The sequence below is a fragment of the Pteropus medius genome, unplaced genomic scaffold, assembly GCF_902729225.1.
Source record: "Pteropus medius unplaced genomic scaffold, Ma_sr-lr_union100, whole genome shotgun sequence".
NCBI classification, from domain to species: Eukaryota; Metazoa; Chordata; class Mammalia; order Chiroptera; family Pteropodidae; genus Pteropus; species Pteropus medius.
Genome location: NW_024349224.1, coordinates 9006070 through 9025372, shown reverse-complemented (window position 1 = coordinate 9025372; position 19303 = coordinate 9006070). Strand labels below are relative to the sequence as shown.

Below are 19303 nucleotides of genomic sequence, written 5' to 3'. Positions count from 1 at the left end.
TGAAAATTACCGCTTTAAATGTGAAATAGATATGTCATCTAGGATGTCTGCACCTTAGTAAAGTTACCACAGCCAATTGGCTTTATAGGCCTAGAAATTGGTTTTCTCAAAGCAATTGCAAAAGGGTCTGATTTATATCCAGATTTCCAAAAGACATGTTTTAAACCAAAACACCAACGTATAGTGCTCATAAACCACTAACTTTCAAATATCTGGTTTTGAAATTGCTCTGGTCATTTCATCTCTTGGAAATACGTAGGGAAACATCCAGAAGTATTTTTGGGGAGCACAAACCTAAGCAAGGAAAACAAGTTAGATCTTAATGATGAATGACATTGAGTTATGGTTACATTAGTTCCAAAGACCAGCTGTTCAAGTCCTAAAGTTGTGATACCTCTCCCTGAAGCTGCCAGATTCTTATTTGGGTTTTCTTTTCTTGACCTCGTGAGTCAAGCTTTTCTGCTTGTGCTCTGGAAGACATCATTTAACTCATTTTAGCTCTTGAATTCTGGGCCTTTACCACAGTTACCCCTACCCTTCGCTTCTGAGACTTTCTAGGCCTTAACTTGAACCACTTAGTGGTAGAGGCATCTTTTTCTGTCTCCTCTTTCCCTGCAGCAGTGGGCTATACCCCTGGATTTAGTTTTCCTGTTTCCTATTGCTTTTAATCAGGAGTAGTTGAACTTGCCGCTTGGACTGTTCTGATCCTCTCTTGTTTTTGGCCTAATACTGTTTGCTGGATCATATGCCCACCTGCCCATATCAGTAAGGTATTTAGTTCCATGTAACAGAAAACCTAAAGGACTTTAAACAATAAGGGGATTTATTTCTTGTCTATATAACAAGAAGTCCTGAGGCAGGGTGGCTTCCGCATTCTATTTTTCTGCTCTTCCATCCTTAGCTTGTCCTATTGGCTGCTCCCCTCTGGTTGCTGTAGTTCTAACAGCAGAAGAGGGAGATTTCCTGCAAGTGTCTTATCATCAATCTGGACTTAACCTTTTGGGTTCTTGTCTCATCTCTATAACTTTCCTTAGGGTTTTTAAGTTGCTTCCTGAGCATATTTTCTTATAGCAAATTCCATTTATGCTTCTATCCGTGAAACTCACTACACGTCTTCCTGGTCATTTTCTCTCAGGTTCTGCAGCTTCCAGTATAGTTGTGTCTGTTAACAAGGAAGGCTTCCCCAGTTCTTTCAATTTTCTACCTGCAGCTTTCAGTTTTTATAGTTTATCAGCTCAGGGATCTTTCTGGGGAATATATTAGGTTATTTGCTGAGCTCATCACCTGCTACTTTGGGCTACCTCAGACGTGAGGTAGTAAATTTGTGTTCAAAGGTTTGAAGAGCTCATTTGGGCTCTTGAGAGAAGCTTGGTGATGACTCTTCTGTATGATGGGTTATGTATTTAATCAATAGCTGTTGTCCATGATGTAGAATTAAGCAAATCAATTTACTTTCTAACATTTTTAAAGTGGGCAGTAGAAATTTCCTGAAAAGTTCTTAGAGGTGTTAAAGTAATTAAACAAGGAGGCTATTAGGTGGGTGACTCTAATGCCTTTGGTAGCCTCATAAACCAAAACCTAAGCCAGAGCCAGTGCACCTGAATCCAAGAAAACGAAATTCCAGAAGAGGATATTGGGGTATACCAAGAGGCACACCAAGGGTGTGCATACAAATGAAAGACCAAGTAAGGACCCAGGGAGAAGACGGCTATCAGCATAGCAGAGAGAGAGGCCTCAGAAATCAAAGAAATCAAACCTGCAGACACAGCTTGGAATTCCAGCCTCCAGAAGTGTGAGAAACTGTTGTTTAAGCCTCTCAGTCTGTGCATAGCATCAACACTCAATTATATCAAATCCTTATTTTTTATAGATTTGTGCCACTAATGTGTCTCTGTGTTACACATATGCATGAGTTTTAATTCCCTAGATGATAATGAAAGTACAGCTAATATTAGGAAAAATAACTTCAGCTGAGTGTCATTTGACCATAAATATTGATGTTGGAATATTCTGGCACTTGTCTTTTAGTATAGAAACACCTAGAGAAATTTTGCACATAGTGCACTCAGACATCAGTAAGGATGTCTGCCTTACAACTGTATTAGTGTAAAAAAGGCATAGAAATACATGTGTACTGACCTCATTCTAACACCTTCACGTGGAAAGAAAACAAGACCAATGCAAATTGATAAAATTAACAAAGTAATATTTTTCAAAGATACTTTTTATTGTACCAAAGTAAACCCACATACATCTTCGGACACCAAAACCTATTTTTAGAAGCTACCATTTCAAAAGAAGGGAAAAGAATGAGAATGGTAATCCTAGGCTTTAGACTGACATATAATTTATAACAATGAAGAATTTTATGGATATGTATGTGTTTGTACATACAGGTAAATACCTATCAAAAACGTAAGAGTGGAAATAGTAACATGATTAGATTATATTCAGTGACTGTGTGGTGTTGCCATTTTATTTTCCTTATATTTTTTGTGTTTTAAATAGTCAAAGGAAAAAAGTTTATAAGTGAAAATGCTTAGTATTATGGCTTTATTCTAATTCATCTAATCATTCCTTTTAGTTTTTAGTTCTCAATTCAAACTCTCAGAACTTTGAGAGAAAGCTCTCTTGATGAATTTACATTATCAGGAAATATAGCATCCTTTTATTTTCTACACAACAAACTAATTTCAAGTTTGTCTTCCCATCTTGCCCCAGGGAAAGAAGTGCTGAAGTGTCCCTTGTAGACCTGTTCTTACCTTGGTTCGGTTACAATTTGTAGATTTTCTAGATGCTGGAGGACATGATGATTACTTGAAAGAGGTCATATTTGTCCGTAAAATGCTTTTGTTCATAAGGATTCAGCCGATGTGTCCACTGCCTAGTGCCCATGGTGCTTCCAGAGGCAGTATGGAGCTTGGAGGCAATCCTTTATTCAGTAAAGTGAGTACAGAAGATAAACCACTGCCCACAGCACGGAGTAAAACCTTTATTTGGATTTCCAAGTGGTTTCTCCTCCCTGCATTAATCTAAACAGGATAACTTCGTTGTTCATTGTCCTTTGCATCATGTGGAGCAGAGCCTGAAAATCTTCCTCTCTGAGGCACAGCTGGGGTCCTGGAATGTTCTTTTCCTATGGATCAGGATAAGACTCAGAAGAGGTTGTACCTTTTCCTGAAAATCTGTGGACTGCAAGAGTAGACCTAGAGGCTTGAGGTTTGTCTATACTGGTGCAGTTGACCAAGGGGATAAGATGGTTCTCCAGCTGACTGTGGCCATAAGTCTGGCTCAGGATGTCCCTTCTTGAGGATCCCATTCTGCAAGCAGAGCCTGGCAGCACTCATCCCACCATTGCATAATGTAAGATAAGTCCACCTGACCCAGATCCTGCAATTGGTGTTTTCTGTGCTCCAGATGAGGCTGAGAATAGTCCTTCCACTGCAATGCTGTGCCCATCTGTTCTTTGTGATTCTGGCATTTTTCTTGGTTTTGGGGCCAGAAAGAAGCGTGAATATTGGAGAGGTCCCCTCCTGGAGTCAGTGGTATTGGCAGGTAATTTGTAAGTGCCAGAGAAGAGGGAGAGTTCTCTTCTTGCACAGCTTGCATGGGCTGCACCAGCATGACACTTGTTCCTTGGCTCACACAAGGGACAAAGGACACATGGGATGGGAGAAGAGCAGGTAGAACTGTTTGGTTCTTACTGAAAGAATTAGAGGAAGGAAAATGATGAGACCAGCCTGAGACAGTGGACAGGTCAATTTGGTTTTGCTGAACTGTCAGATTTGGTGTCTCATTTGGGCCATCTACCAAGGAAATCACAGGCTTCCTGCTCTGACCTGGATGCAGAGATCTTTGGTTTTGAAACCTCATCTATGCAAAGAAAAAGGAGACATGAACATGATAAAATAAGCAATTCTGGCTCTGTTTCTCACTGTGTAAAGCAAAGGGGTAATAATACAGGCGCTAATATTAGCATAGTTTTAAATACATGTAAATATATCTATGAAACAAATATGTATTCAGTATGTGTGTGCATATGTGTGTGTATATACACAGACAAATTGAGGTCATAATACAGCAATAAACTAGATTAATTGAAACTGGCTAAAAAGGCAATATGTTCTAGAACTCCCCCTCTACAACAATGGATCAGCAAACAAGTTCTCTTGACCAGGTCGACGTTTTTCTCCTCTTCGCCAATGTGTGCATAGGAACATATGTATCTGAATGTGTGTAAATATGACAAGGGTTATTAAACACAAGTTTTTGAGGGTTTCTGTGTTGATAAACCTATGAACATGCTTCCTAGTCATGAACATTTTAACATATACTAAAGTACTATCCCCATAACTTAGGTAGAAGGTACTCAATGGGAGCGATTTTGTTCCCCAAATGGAGGACATTTGACTATGTCTATAGATTTTTTGGGGTGTCACAAATGGGAGGAGGGTAAGTGGGCAGGGTATCTAGTTGGTAGAGGCCAAGAATGCTAAAAAATATCCTACTAGGCACAGGGCAGTCCCTTGCAAGGAAGAATGATTTGATCTAATGTGATAACATGTTGCCTAGGTGTAGAAAATCTGATGAGTGTTCTCAAAATCGATATTAACTTTCACATTTTTCCACATTTTTGCTACCAGTGATTCTAAATGGATACACCACTGACAATTTGGTTTGAAAATTCTTCCTTTTATAGGAATCTGATTTGCAGTGCTAGGTCTTTATACCATCCGATTTGTCCCTTAATGACTGTGATAATCCAAGATAGGTCAGTCCTTTTCCAGCATCCGTTCAGGGGGCAATATCACAGAAGATACTTGGTGCCAGACAGAACTTACCTGAATTCTTGATTCCTGAATGCCTGTTTGTTTAGCCAGTATTCTCCTGGTTGCAATATCAGGGAATTGGTTCCTGTCAAAAGCTTGAACTGGAATGTTTGATTCAGATCTTGTGATGGATGTCTGGTCTTGTCTGGCTTCTTTTGGTAAGGTTTCTAAAGGATAACAGGAACAAAAGACAGTTTTGAAGACATTAAAAATGAAAAGCAGTTTTCACATTCAACTGAAAGCTCAAACTTGAGATAACACCACACTTCCTCTAAATTTCCCTGAGGTGACAGAGAAGAGGATGCCGCCATACTTAGAGCAGCAGGGCCAAAAGGTCCAGGGCTTTGCTTGCTAAGAATTTGCCTGTCCCAGCCAACTGTGGGACCATGCTTATATTTTTGACACTAGGGTGCCTAGAACAGGCTGTAATTGGCTCCTAAGGATTTATTTTTTGTGGAGAATTTGGACGCAATATGCAGAATTGTTTCTATTCTCAGTGGGACAACACCAAAGAAACGCATTTGGACCTGTGGGTTCTTACCTTGAATCCAAGGCTGGTGCTGTTCCTGTCCCTGAGTTTGGTCTTTTCCTAAGGACCATCCAGATCCCAATAGTCTCCGTTTTGTTCTCTGGTTTTTAAACCAAATCTAAGTGGGAGAAAAAGATGAGAAACTCAGGTAACCCAGTCTATGTCATTCCTAGTATCAATGCAATTAAATAAAACTGATTTAACCACCATTGGGATAATATCGATAAGAAAAAGGCAATGTATTATCCTAGGAATAATGAAACGGCATACAATTCATAATTTTATGTTCTCAGCTCAAATTAGCATTTCTTTTATGGTCATCATCATGGTATTCCAAGTAAATTTTTCTGATTTAAGAGATACTGTTAGTGCTCTCAATCAGTAATAGAAAGTCTTCAACGTTTAAATTTCCTTTTTTGGCCCCCATCATCTCTTCATAAGAGATACCATTTCATAATACATAATACATAAGGATGTGATCTTGGAAAATAATTTCTTTAACTGGGGAGTAGAATTAGTCCCAGTTAGCCTAAGACGGACTAACACTTGTCCACATTTCCTCTTATTTTATCTCATAGTCAGCAAGAGATAAGGAGAACCCTAGAGACCCCATATACCTTGCTGTGAAACTTGTCACTAACATAACCAAGTGAACTGTTCATTTCCTCATTACTGGAGTCTGAATTGCAATGTACTTTCTAACCGAATGTTTTATTTTGATAATTTGATAATTTATGATAAGATCTAGAGTGTTACTGACAACCAATATCCAAGGAACCGCTCTTATACCCCAGGGCATTGTCCTAAAGGTTATATGTGTTCTCTAAATTAATTAATGAAAAATACTTTCAGACTAGAAGTCTTAAGCACGGGTGGAAACTGGAAACTAATGAATAAATTAGTGAACACTGTGGGAGAGCCAACCTCATCTTGCATTGTTTTCTGGACTTGCCATCAGTTCATCCTCCACATCAGTTGAAATGAGCCCGATCTCTCTCACACAGCTAATCACCAGATGGTCCCATAGGATGAGATTTAAGTAAACTGTCTCCCACTCAGAACAAATGCATGAAGAGTAAAGAAAAATTTCTTCTTCCCAGCATCCCATCAGACTGAGGACATTATAGCCAATCGTTTATTGGAGTCTATATATTTAATAAAAAAATTTGAACTCATTGTCCTCTGAAAGCACATTTTTATTGGTCTTTATTTACTGTTTCATCTGGTATAATTGTATTGTTTACAGCTATCTCCTTGCTAACTGAAGAAATCCAACTTAGTTTCAGTTTTGCATCAGTAGTTCCATTCAAAATAATACAATTTAATATTTTACTTCATGCACTCCCATGTATGAATCATATTTCAGATATTAATTTTAAAAAACAGCCTGAAAATTGGGAATTTACATGAGTTCTTATTCCAGTGTCCTCAATTACATATTAATTATTATTCTGCAGTATATATTCCAAAACTTAATGATACCATGTCATTATCATAGTGATCTAATTTCCTATATTTGCTAAAATTGATTTAATTATTTCCTATCGAGGGAGCCTGAGCCTGTATATTCTCCTCCCATCAGTAAATATACGTAACCAAGATTTCCACCGCTGGTGGAAGATATAAACATTTCTTGTCCCTTTTGTTTTTAATGTTATATACCAGGAAAAACCTTCTGGTCAACATACCTGACAAGAGAATTGCCTAAAAGTGCAGCTTTTCTCATTACCTTGACTCTGACATAATGAAATAGAAACCTCATGCTTACCTGAATGTTATACTCTGGAATGCCAATCTCCTTGGCCAGCTGTCTCCTCGTAGCTGTATCCGGGTAAGGGTTATGTTCAAACCATTTTTGGAGGATATCTTTTTGACTCTGATTGTAAACAGTTCTGACTTTCCAGGTTTCTTTTTGTGGTATGCCTGATAAAGAGAATGTGGGGAGAGGAGTATGAAGGATACGTTTATGAATTAAAAACTGTTAGCATACGTCTCATGTTTATTTCAGGTTGAAAAGCTGTAGGTCCAATGATTATTCGGTATTTTTACTTTAAGGATGAGGTTAAAGTCATGCTAAATTGGAGACATATAGTTTAGATATATATCAAATAGAAAAAAATGACAGTCTGTGATCTGAGTTAAAGGATTTAAGTAAAGAGATTAAGATACAGAAAATCCACGAAATTACATGAAAGAAAATAGCAAACTGTAGGAGCTAGGAACGTGAATGGAAATAAATAACAAAACATGGAAACAATAGGATAAATAAAATGCACAAAACTGGTACTTTGTGATAAAAATACATTTTAGTAAAATTAAATATAAAATATTAGATATTCCATGTATATATTTTTCCATTCAAAGTCCCAACTTTAAAACTTTCAACAACCCATGTGTGGGACTCATCGCTGTCATCTTAAATTTGAAATTCCAAGTCTCCAACTTTAAAGCATCCATTATCCCTTCGACACAGCATATCCCTGTAAAACACCCCTGGCTCTAACAAATCTATCCCCCTAATTGTGACTGTGAATTTAACATTTATAAACGCTGGAAAATAAACAAAGCATGTGACATCAAAGAAGAGAGCAAAAAGCAGATGGGAACTTACCACTTGTCGTGCTGTTCAAACCCATCTTGGGACAAGATACCTGGATTCCATAGAGATGACAGGTGGGCAACTGAGCAGCTCTCCAGGAGGAAACAAGGCTTATCAATGCCCAGGGTGACCCACCTGTTTACTAAATACCCTTCTATGTAATCTTTTCATTAAATATTTAACACAATTAGAAATTTGAAGTAATCAGATTAAGAAGAAGTACAGATCCCACGAGGCAGTTTTATATCTATTATAATGTTGTGGCGTGATCAATTCTAAGACCCACGGAGCCAATTGAGATGAATTATGAGCCTTTATTAGCCGGCCGGGCCGGCGACTGATAACTCTACCATGCAGAGTTTGAGGAGATCAGCCTCAAGCTCCCAAAAGAGGCAGCTTATAAAGCCTAGTCACACCCTAGTTAATCATCAAACAAGCAAACAGATTAACCACACCCTAGTTAATCATCAAACAAGCAAGCAGATTACAGAAGTAGAAGTTGGCCGTTAGCATATCTCTTTGCCCAGAACCATACCCTTAATATATCATTCCAAATATGACTTAGAACCTGTGCTCTCTAGTTTACATATATACATTTTGTTCTCTATAATGTTTAAAACTCTTCATTTTTTAGGCTCGATGACATTTATAATATATGGATATCCTTACGTTGTATTTTTCCTGTGTCCTCAGCTCTTACTGAAACATATTTCTTTCCATCATTGATAGTGGGGTTTAAGTGTCATCTTGGCTAGTCTATACTCCAGTTATTAAAAAAAATAATCTAGGTGTTGCCGTGAAGATATTTTGTGGATGGATTGAGTTATAGAATCAGTTGGATTTAAGTAAAGAGATTAACCTCAGTAATCTAGGTGGGGCTGATGCAATGATTGGAGACTTGAGAGTAAAGATACAGCATTCCCAGTAGGAAAGAAATCACACCTGTCACAGCAGCTTTCTCTCCTGCCAGAGTTTCAATCTGTCCTTCAAAGGACCTGTCCTAGGAATCTCATTTTTGCCTATCCAGGCCCCACAAGTGTATAAACAAATTCCTTGTAATAAATGCCTTTTTATGTGTGCGTATGTATATATGTGTTCACACACGTGTACATATAATTTCACTAGTTTCCTGTATGACTTGAGTTCAGAACACTATTGTGTTTCTGTGGCTGAACACTGAATGATACAGTTGTTGGTAATGGAGGTAGTTCTTTAAGAACAGACTCTTACAGATATATGACATAATTGAGACTGAAGTGATGGATATACAAATTTGCTTTTTGTATCTTTAAGTTCCATGATCAGAATTAAGTCTTTATTTTTAAAGTTATCTGAACATTCCCAGGAACTCATAATTTTTATAGCCCTCCCTTTTTTTCCACTGCAGTAAATTTTTTTGTGAAATTAAGGCATGAAATCTATTTTTGAAATGAAACGTTCCAAGAGACTGTCTTTGTTTCAAGCATATGAAGCCTAAGTGGGAGTACCAGTGGGACGAGATCCATCATGTTGAAGATCATGAGAAGATGGTTGCTCAGGTAGTCATGTGACGTGCAGAAAATGAATCTCCCTGGACTCGAGATACTCAGGATGTTGCCTAATGTGGAAGAAAAGAAGGGAATCTATCCAAGTGTTTTCTTCATCGTGGTGAAGACTTTTATTTGTACTTTAGAAAGGATACAAAAGAATAAAACAGACTTTCCTGGATTTAGTTATTCAGATTCTGTTTATTAAAAAATGGAGACAGATTGGGCTGCTGCTCTGCTGGGTGCTTCGCCCATCCATGACCCACCTGCCTGTCCGTAGCTCCTCTGTGCTGTACTTCTGGCCCACAGTGCAGGACAGGAGAGCCTCATCAAGCTGACCACTACTCCTCTCAGGAGTCTGGGGTGGGGCTGGTGGGAACAGTGAAATGGTGCGATAGCCAGGACTTTCTTAGCAGGGGCAGCTTCACCTACTGCTCCAACTCTTCTTTGTGGGTACTGTGAATAAACAGACCTTAGGTGGACAGGGCGTGGAGTCCAAACACTGATCTCGTAATGACAGTGGCACAGAACCTGCAGGGCCCAGCCCCTACAGGAGGAGATATGGAGGAGGAGGCCACCTTCAAGCCAGAATTCTCATAGCCCCACCCCAGGTTGCAGAGGCTGAAGAGATTTGTTCTGACCCTTTCGAGGGGCCACCTGCTTCTGAGTTCCTTGCTGATCCCCTCAATCCTCCATAGTTTGGCAGTTGTGGCCCTTGCAGAGGGACCTGACTGTAGGATTTCCATTATGCCAGGAGATTTTGGGGTGAGTTCATAGAAACTGACATTTTTTTTTCCCCGAATTGCATGCTGTCATGAAACAGGAATAATTCTATGATTGGTATTTTAATAAATCTTATCTGTAGAGAGGGAAATTTGAGCAAGGCTAGAAATGTGATTGTAAAAGAGCAACAGCCATTCGATTTCTCAGGAGAGGGGATGGATGGTTGGTATTTTGTGGTTTAGACAATGTTCCCATTTTTTTAGTATGTTCAGACCGGATCACAAAGTGATCTTGTTTGTGTCTCGATCCATCACCATCCCAGAGTGGACTTGTCTGCTGTTGATAGTCTTTAAAAACGTTTATGTCCTGCAGAAGAACACCAAGATATAACCAAGGCTACCAAGCCGGCTACTGGATCTCCGATGTGGCTTTAGACTTTCTTTTCATCGAGAAGTGGGGACTGGAGGTGAGCTGGAGAATTATAGCCCATCTGCTGGGTTCATCATGGTGTCTGCTCTCAAATATGGGCCTTGGTTAAAGATAGAAGGGAAAGAAAAGCATTATCTGAATATACTGGAGCCAAGATGAGCCTGAAGAGAGGCCTGGGCTGGTGGCATCCAGGACCTTCTGCAGAGGGAAGAGCCAGTGTCCTAGCAGCCAGGGAGCCTCAGGGCACTCCCCTGAGAACCACCTCCTTCCCATGCTCTCCTGCTGTCTGACCCCTCTTTACTCTCCCTCCCTCCATCAGGAAGAGATGTCACTTTCCTCCTCTCCAACTCTCTTCCATCTATTGCCACCCCCTCCCACTCTAACATCAGCCATCTCAATTCTAGAAAGTGCTTAAATATCAGCCCCACAGGGCTTAGTGCTGGGAGGTGCTGAGGCTTCCTTACTGCCACATACCAACTTAGAGAGGGTGAAGGAGTAGGAAAGACTGAGCAGTGATCCCACATCTGCGTGCCACAGTTCCCACCTTATAGCACATCTGAGACTGTTCCACAGAGGTAGTGAAACTAATATGAAATAGAAATTTCTTTCCTGGAAAGCATTTTTCATAAAATATTCACAGCTCTGAAAAAAGTACTTCAATTCAGGAAAAATAAAACTATTTTGGCACTTATTCTGAAAATAAATATTTAAATTATTCATTTAACAGAAAAAATGACACTGCACACTGGATCCAACGGGTGTGTGTGCACACACATTTCTTTGATAAACTTTGGGTGCCAAGTTGACTGTTGAGTCATTCTCACCTATGCACAGTGAACTGACTCTCTTAGAGACAAATTTCCTCATGGGTTTCCAGTGCACCTTTATAAAACAAGTTTTGCCCATTCTTTTTGGGGATGTGAGAACTTTTTTTCTTCTCCAGGAGGGCATACTTTCTTCCTATTTCTCAGCTTTTAGTCTCAAGCTTTTTCCTTAAGGAGAAGAATGTCAAGGAAAAATGTTGGTAATTACTGAAGGTTAGGGTGTGAGAGCTCCTCCACGTGATGAATGGGTAAATGTAGCTTATCTATGCAATGCAATATTCAGACATCTAAATAAATGAAATACATGCTGTAGCATAGATAAACTTTGAAAACATTATGCTGAGCAAAAGAAGTCAGACACAAAAGGACACGTATTGTTTGATTCTGTTCATATGAAATGTCCAGAATAAATAAATCTATAGAGACATATAGTAGGATCTACAAATAAATCTGTAAGACAATCCATAGTGGGATCCAGGGACTGAGAGGAGGGAGAATGGGGATTGACTGCTGGTAGGTACGGAAATCTTACAGATGATGGAAATTTTCTAAAATTAGTTAATGTTAATGGTTGCACAACTCTTTGTACTAAAAACTAATGGATTGTGTACACACTGAAATGATAAATTTTATGGTAAATAAATTGTATCTCAACGAAACTGTTATAAAAAGAGAATAACTTATAAAAAGTGTAATGGAACGAGCCATGAAATGTTCCACCACCTGGATAAGTGAACGTGCAGAGGAAACTTTCCAAAAACAGCACTGCAAAGTTGTTTGAAATAAAAGTGTAAATTAAACTGTCACACTCTATTGTGAAATTTAATGCTATTCGTATTAACACTTGTCAACATGTTATATTGACAGACAACATATTTTAGATTCAGACAGTGTAGTTGACTGTAACTGTTTATATAAAGTATCTTTGACCAGGAAAAAATATTTGAAAGTGCGTATTTAATTTTGTGAATAACTTCAATTTTTCAAATGATGTTATTAACAAATATTATACATTTCAAAAGTCTAGAATGAGTAACATGATCCAATTATGTTGAAAATAAAAGGAAATTAGAACATAATTCAAAGCATCCATTCATTTTCAAGTATTCACATTTTCTGTTAAGCAGAAAATGACATCAGTAAAAGGAATATCTCTTTATTTATTGGAAAAGAGATGTTGCATATGATTCTATATAAGTATTAATGATAAACTTAGAAAGTATTGCCCTAAATAATTATGAAAATATATTTTATGATCACTAATATTGGTAATAATATTTTTATCCAAAATTAATAATTATTTCATAAACCAATACCAATAATGAGCATAGATGATATGTTAATAAAATTAGAATTTACAATGTTTATCATTAGAACACTCAACTATAATTAATGTTTAATTTTTCATTAATTATTCTATCATCAAAATTGTAATTATTATATCATTTAAAGTTACCCTTCCATTTTAGATGCTTTAACATTATTCAGGTTTTCCACAGTCTTCATGCTACTTTACTCTTGATTCTCAGACTTGATAAAGATCAACATATCACCGAGTCCTGCTGTTCTAAAATCTGGGGTCTCCGCTGTCTGGGTGCTTCAGGAAGAAATGTGAGTAGATTTTTCTATCAATCATATTTTATTTCTAATGTTCACATTAAGAAATTCAAAATAAAATGGGAAATTTTCAAGAATATAAACTTTATGAGATATAGTGGAAATGGGTACATAGGAAATATATCTCTTCTTATTCAATCCTGGATCCTTTTCAAAACTATTTCATATGTGTATGATCATGATATACCAGCAACATTTCCCCATGAATAAATTCATTAAGCCACCTTGACAGGGATGCTAATGACCTGGGAGATAATGAGAGAACCTGAGGGTAAATATTACTGAGACTAAAACCTAGAAAACTTGACGTTAAGTAGCCAGAACCTTCATAATAATATCAGACTTTAAGATTTCCTTGACTACCAACTTTTATGTAATATCACATTTTCTTACCTCTAACTTTGCATCCATCATAGCACACACTTTATTGTCCATTGCTGAGACATAATCTAGTGTGGCACATTCTTTATATTCGTTAGACTATGACATATTCTAAAACCCAAAGGGTCCTAAATATTTTATCAGTTGGAAGGAATATAAAACAAATCATCTATCCAAATAACCAGGCCTCAATTCTAAAACTTCTCTTTTCTAATTTTTTCCCATAACTATTCATGCATCTCCCAGTCCGCTGAGGAAGTACAGAAGTATTTAAACAAAATGTTCTTATCTGCTGAAACTCAAGATTTGTTTTGAGGCTCCTTAGTTAATTCAATTATTAACAGAAATTTTTTTGTTTGTTTTTTAGAACAAACCATGATATCATGCTGAATAATTTTAATTTACTATGGAATGTATATTCTTTTGCTACATGCCTCCCCCCCAAATCCAATTCTAAGAATAATCCTTAAATTGGATTTAACATCATTTCAAAATTCATAAACTTATGCCTACTACATCAAGAGGAATAAAAACTAAAGTTATAAAGAATGACATAATTGCAAGTAGGATACAAAAGAGATTGGTGGACACAGTACCCAGAATGGTGAACACAGGGCCCGGATCTTAGCTGGGAGGTAATTTGTCTGGACCCATGTTGGGCTTGTCCTGGACACCATTAGGTCACTCAAGCACATTTGATACTGAGGGACACTTCAGGTAAATCAATACTCAGTGATATGTCCAGAGGTCAGGTCTCATTCTGGGTCACGTCAGGGGTACAGAGGGTCAGGTTCAGCCTACGCGGACAATTTGTTTAGGCGCAGGCTGTCCCAGGAAGCCTCCAGGCAGAGACAGTTCTAGAGCATCACCTAGGATGAAAATACAACAACCGGTAGAGACCCCATATATTGGGGCTAACTGGGGAGATATCTGCCAGTCTCCAAAGCACTTACAGTTCAACATGATAAAAAAAAAAAAACTATAGTCATATAATCAGGCAAGGTGTCATGGTACAACTAAAACCTCACAGTCCTTCTTTGACTATGGGAGGAGTGTAATTTGTCTTCAGAAATGAATACACCAAATAAGAGACACTTTGGGAACTTTTTGTGTTGAAATCAATAGTAGTCTTATTTACCTATGGTCAAGGTCAGAGACTTGCACTACTGCATGCTTTATGCTCATCTCCACAAGACTGGGAGGTAGTCTGTATTCCATTAAGTTGAACAACAGGATACATTTACTCTTGGATCCCACTTCATGCAGATCAGCCATTCTCAAGGACTTCAGGGTCACTGGGAAGGTTGCCTGCTGCAGCTTAGCTGGTGTAGATTGTTGTCTCTGCCCGTGACTTGCTATGACCTGTGCAGCGACAATGCTGTGAGGATTGAAGGGCAGCCGCACGCCTACGACCTTGCTTAAGTCTCCCCGCAGTGCTGCAGTAGTGAGAGGTAAATGATCTCAGGAGAGGTAGGGGTTCCTCAGGTCCATTCGTGGCAGGCTGGTCCTCAATGGGTCTTGTGCCTACTGGGCTACGTGCCCTTGCTCTGTCCTGGTGGAAGGCAAAGTTCTAAACTGTCAGTGGACATCAGCTCCAACTGTCACTGGGTCGGCCAATCAATGGCAGAGGATGGAGACGGCAAGCTGGGAGCGGGGGAGGGCTGACAGCTTGGCCGAGGTCCTTTTCATTCCTAAGAGAAGACTTGCGATGAGGAGGGAGAGGTGAAGGACATTTAGGAGAAGGGAATCAGGGTCCTAAAAATATTTTTGTTCTCAAAACTTTGCCTTGGGCTGACAGAAGAGTTCTGTGTGTGGAGTTTTAGCCTGAGGAAATCTCAAGGTTGAATTAAAGCTGAGTTCAGGTTCCTTCTTGTGCATCCCAATGACTTCATTTCACCTTCCTTCTCATCACTGAAGTACGCACCCTGAAAGGCTGGTCTTGAGAGATGTTAATCTTGGTTATGGTGGGTCAGCATATGTTGGGTACCCTAGGAAGAATATTGAGAAACTGGGTTGTCTCTGAAGGAGAACTCCCATTCTATATTGGAAATCGTTGTGCAGAGCTGGATTCTGAGGCTGAAGGCTAAAGGTAGACAAACGGTCAGAGCTACTTACACACTAAATATGTGATGAATAAAGAAGGAAGTAATGCTTGGCCTATAAAAGTTTTCACAGACCACTTTCTTTATGAGCCCAAAATAACTTAGTTGACTATATTAGTCTTATAACTAGTCATTTTGGCTCTTGGCACACAGAAGCAAATTTTGTGTTTTGAATCTCTCTAGTTGTAAGATCATTCATGATATACTGTCACTAGCTTGGGGACCTTAATAAACATCCATCACTGAAATACTGTCTTTATACAGTCTAGAAATAGAGGAAAAGGAAACAAGGCCCTCACCAAATTTTCTTCCAAATGAGATCCATTTATGAAGCACTATCTTAGAAATTACAATTCTATTGCGCTTCAATTTGAGCAAAATTTGAGCAAATGTACAATTACTTAGCAATAGTAGTAAAAGCAATTGCAAGAAAGTCCAAAATTATGTCAAAGAGAGAAAAAATGTTCCTGTTTCTGAATTAAATATAAATGACAAAAACATTTCTCTCTGGACTATTTGGAAATCAGATAATATAGAAACAGATTGCTAATATAATTGACATTTTGCATAATGAACATTTATAAAACACTATCCTAAACATTATAATCCTATTAATTCTCCATTTGAGATATTATGCAATCACTTAAATAGCAGGAAAGCAAAGAGAAAGAAAAATTATTTCAAGAAGAAAGCCAAAGTTCTCGCTGTGTTTCTGATTCTTTTAGTGAACGTGTTAACAAGAACAAAGACACTACCATCATACCACCTCCAAGTAGAATAACAGGGAAACAATCTGGAGTGTCACACTGAATAATCTACGGTGTTAAGCACTATCAAAGAATTAAATCCTAGCAATTTTCCACATGGAGTGGTCTGTATAAAACTCTGTAGGCAGAGTTTTATAGCCAAGAGTGAGGCAGAAACATCGCCACACTGAAAACTTAAAAAGAGGCTCAAACTCAAATGTTGGTGATTCAAGATGGTGACATGAATTAGTGAATGTGAGTGCTCAGAGCAGGGCAGTCGTGGAGGAATCACAGAGTTATCCTTTATTTTAGGGAAGTCCCCGTATATTTCTTTATTCTAATATTACCTGAGGTATTCAGTCACATTTATTTGAATAGTAAGCTCTAAAACCTTTTGTCACATGTACAGAAAGAATCTCCTCAGGGTCTACTTTGGATTGCAGGTGTTAGTGACCTTCTCAGCATTCCTCTATCTCTCACCATGAGCCGAAATGCCCCCACCACCTTTGGTTTCTCTCACTCCAGTGGCAGCTCATGTCCTGCCTTCACGGCTTTCTGCTGAAACCCTCTCCTCTCATGTCCCCATTGATGGTCAAATCTGTCCCTGAAAAGTGTGCTCCTATGCTTCCAACTTGCACACACCTGGCCCCAGCCGGTTCTTAGTCACAAGCACTGTTTCCTCCTGAGTGAATGATGCTTACCATTTCCTTCCGCGAAAGATCTTCACACTCTCAACACTGTGACACAGTCTACAAGGCAAAAACAATTTAAATACAGGAACCGGTTTTTTTAGTTGAAAATGAATGGGATTTGGGGGTAGAGGTCCTAGATTGAATGGCAGGCATGCTATTAGCTTAGTTTGTGATGATAAAAGAGCAGCTTACATGGAGGATTTACCATGTGCCAAGAGTTTTACACAAATTCATCTTAGCCTGTAAACAACCCTCATCTATGCTAGAATCAAAGTTGAGGGGATGAGTTAATAACATGTCTAAAGTATCCAGTGAGGAAGGTGCAGAGGTAAAACTAGTCCCCCCAGACAGCCTGGCGTCAGAGCCTGGGCTGTCAACCAACTGTGAATATAGTGTGATTTGGAGCTTGTGTGAACCTCAGTTTCCTCACCTCTACACGCAATCCCTTTCTTCTGGGATAACCACAGGGAGGTTAAATGAGATGGACAAAAACATGGCGTGAGGGCGACATGGCACTCTGTGCAGTTGTGTGCCCACAAATTACACCGAGGGGAGACCTGATAAGTACTTGCACTTTCCTGTCTCCTCGCTAGGGACTGTCGAAGTCAGTGAAATGATCTGGGTTCCCTGAGGTCCAGTGGCTTTTCCTTGAACAAAAAAAGCACCCACGCTCTTTGCCGCGCAGCGGTGGTTCAGGAGTTCACTGATCACCCTACCATGTCTCTTTCCTCGACATCTCCTTCCTCTCTTCCCCCAACCTTGGGATTCCCAACCCTCCCCACTACCCAAATACATGTGAAGTTGTAGGACTCACTGTCAGGGGTTGACCTCAAAGGAGCCAGCCCATCACTTACGCATGATGGTAGAGCGTTCTGTAAGACAATGCTGGGTTCCTCAGAAAACTCGTGTGTGGTGGGGAACAACAGTCTCATGAAGGCTCCGAGGAGGCACCCACAGGTGTGTGAGTCCCGCGTTGAGTGGCCCAGGCCTGCCTCACTCTCTGTTTAGAAAGGTCTGAAGTCTTAGTTCTTCCCACTGGATTCACTTGTTCATTTCTTGCTCAGTTCCCTGAATTTTTAATGGATGCGCGTCATGAGCTAGACAGAAGGGTTCAGATAAACTCTGTTTTAACAGCTTTTACAATTCAGAGAGAAATGTAGACGATATATGGAGAACAAATATGGAAATAAAAAAATAATTTTAGAGAGGATGAGTGCTATGAGGCCATAACTACGTGAAGGAACAGAGATGCAGTAAGCACGGTCACTAGCCTGTGGTGGTCATGAAAGGGCACTTTAAGAAGACAGGCTAAGAGCTGGTACCTAAATGAAGGAGGCAGCACCCACTTGTCTGGGGAAAGGTATTCTTGGCAGAAGAAATAGCCAATGCAAGGCTCTGGGAAAAAGTTGACCTTGATGTATTAATGGAACATTAGGAAGCTCTTCCCTGATGGAAGGCAGAATTCTAAACTGTCCATGGGTATCAGTTCTAACCGTCACTGGGCAGGCCAGGCAGTGACTGAGGAGGGAGGTAGCAATCCAGGAGAAGCAAGGGGTGACAGCTTGTCCTTTAAGATCCTTCCCAACCCCAGTCCAGACTTGTGTTGGGGACAGGAGGTGAAGGACACAGAACAGAGAAGGGGATCAAGGTCCTGAAAAAAATCTGTGTTACAGTCATTCTTGCCGTGGGTTGGCCTGGCTGAAAGAGTGCTGGGTTTGACCTTGGAACTCAGTAAAGGGCCCCTTGGGGCACCTTTCAGAGTTGAGATTAATGTTGTATTTTAAGGATCATCCCAGAGAGTTTAGCTTGAGTTAGGGGTAAAAAGTCTTAGGGCTAAATCTGAATTCGCTGTCCCTCTTATACATTCTGATGACTCTATTTCTTCTACACCAAGCTTAAATGTGTTCCTTAAAAGGCTGGGTTTGGGAGATGTCAATCAGGGTTGTGGAGGTGGAGGGTGGGTGAAGAAGGTTGCCTCCTAAGTGTGGAAAGTTGGGTTGCCTCTGGAGGAGAAGTCCCACCCTGAGCTGCTGATCCATGCCCAGAGCTCCATTCAAGGATGAAGGACGAGGGGGCAGAACTCACAGGGGCAGGTCTCTTTGGAGCCATTAATATAAAACTATACATGATGGTCACTGAAGAAAAGGGACGCTTGGCCATACAAAATGTTTCACAACTTTTTTTATCTTAAATTGAAATTGATTTTGTTAAAGATTTTAGAGTTATAAGTAGAGTAACTCAGCTCTTATTACACCAGAATAAACTTTGCATTCCAAATCTTTCTAGTTGTGAGTCAACCTCATGTA

The 19303-nt window shown here is 39.4% G+C and overlaps 1 protein-coding gene across 1 annotated transcript; it reads right to left on the bottom strand.

Moving 5' to 3' along the window:
- Positions 1-2206: 2206 nt before the first annotated feature.
- Positions 2207-8336, bottom strand: DUXB (double homeobox B). Its single transcript, XM_039881034.1, has 5 exons — positions 7970-8336; positions 7127-7281; positions 5371-5476; positions 4842-4996; positions 2207-3873 (listed from the first exon to the last, which is right to left on the bottom strand). The coding sequence occupies exons 1-5, from the start codon at positions 7992-7994 to the stop codon at positions 3292-3294; spliced, it is 1023 nt and encodes a 340-aa protein (XP_039736968.1). The 5' UTR covers positions 7995-8336; the 3' UTR covers positions 2207-3291.
- Between the last annotated feature and the right edge of the window lie 10967 nt (positions 8337-19303).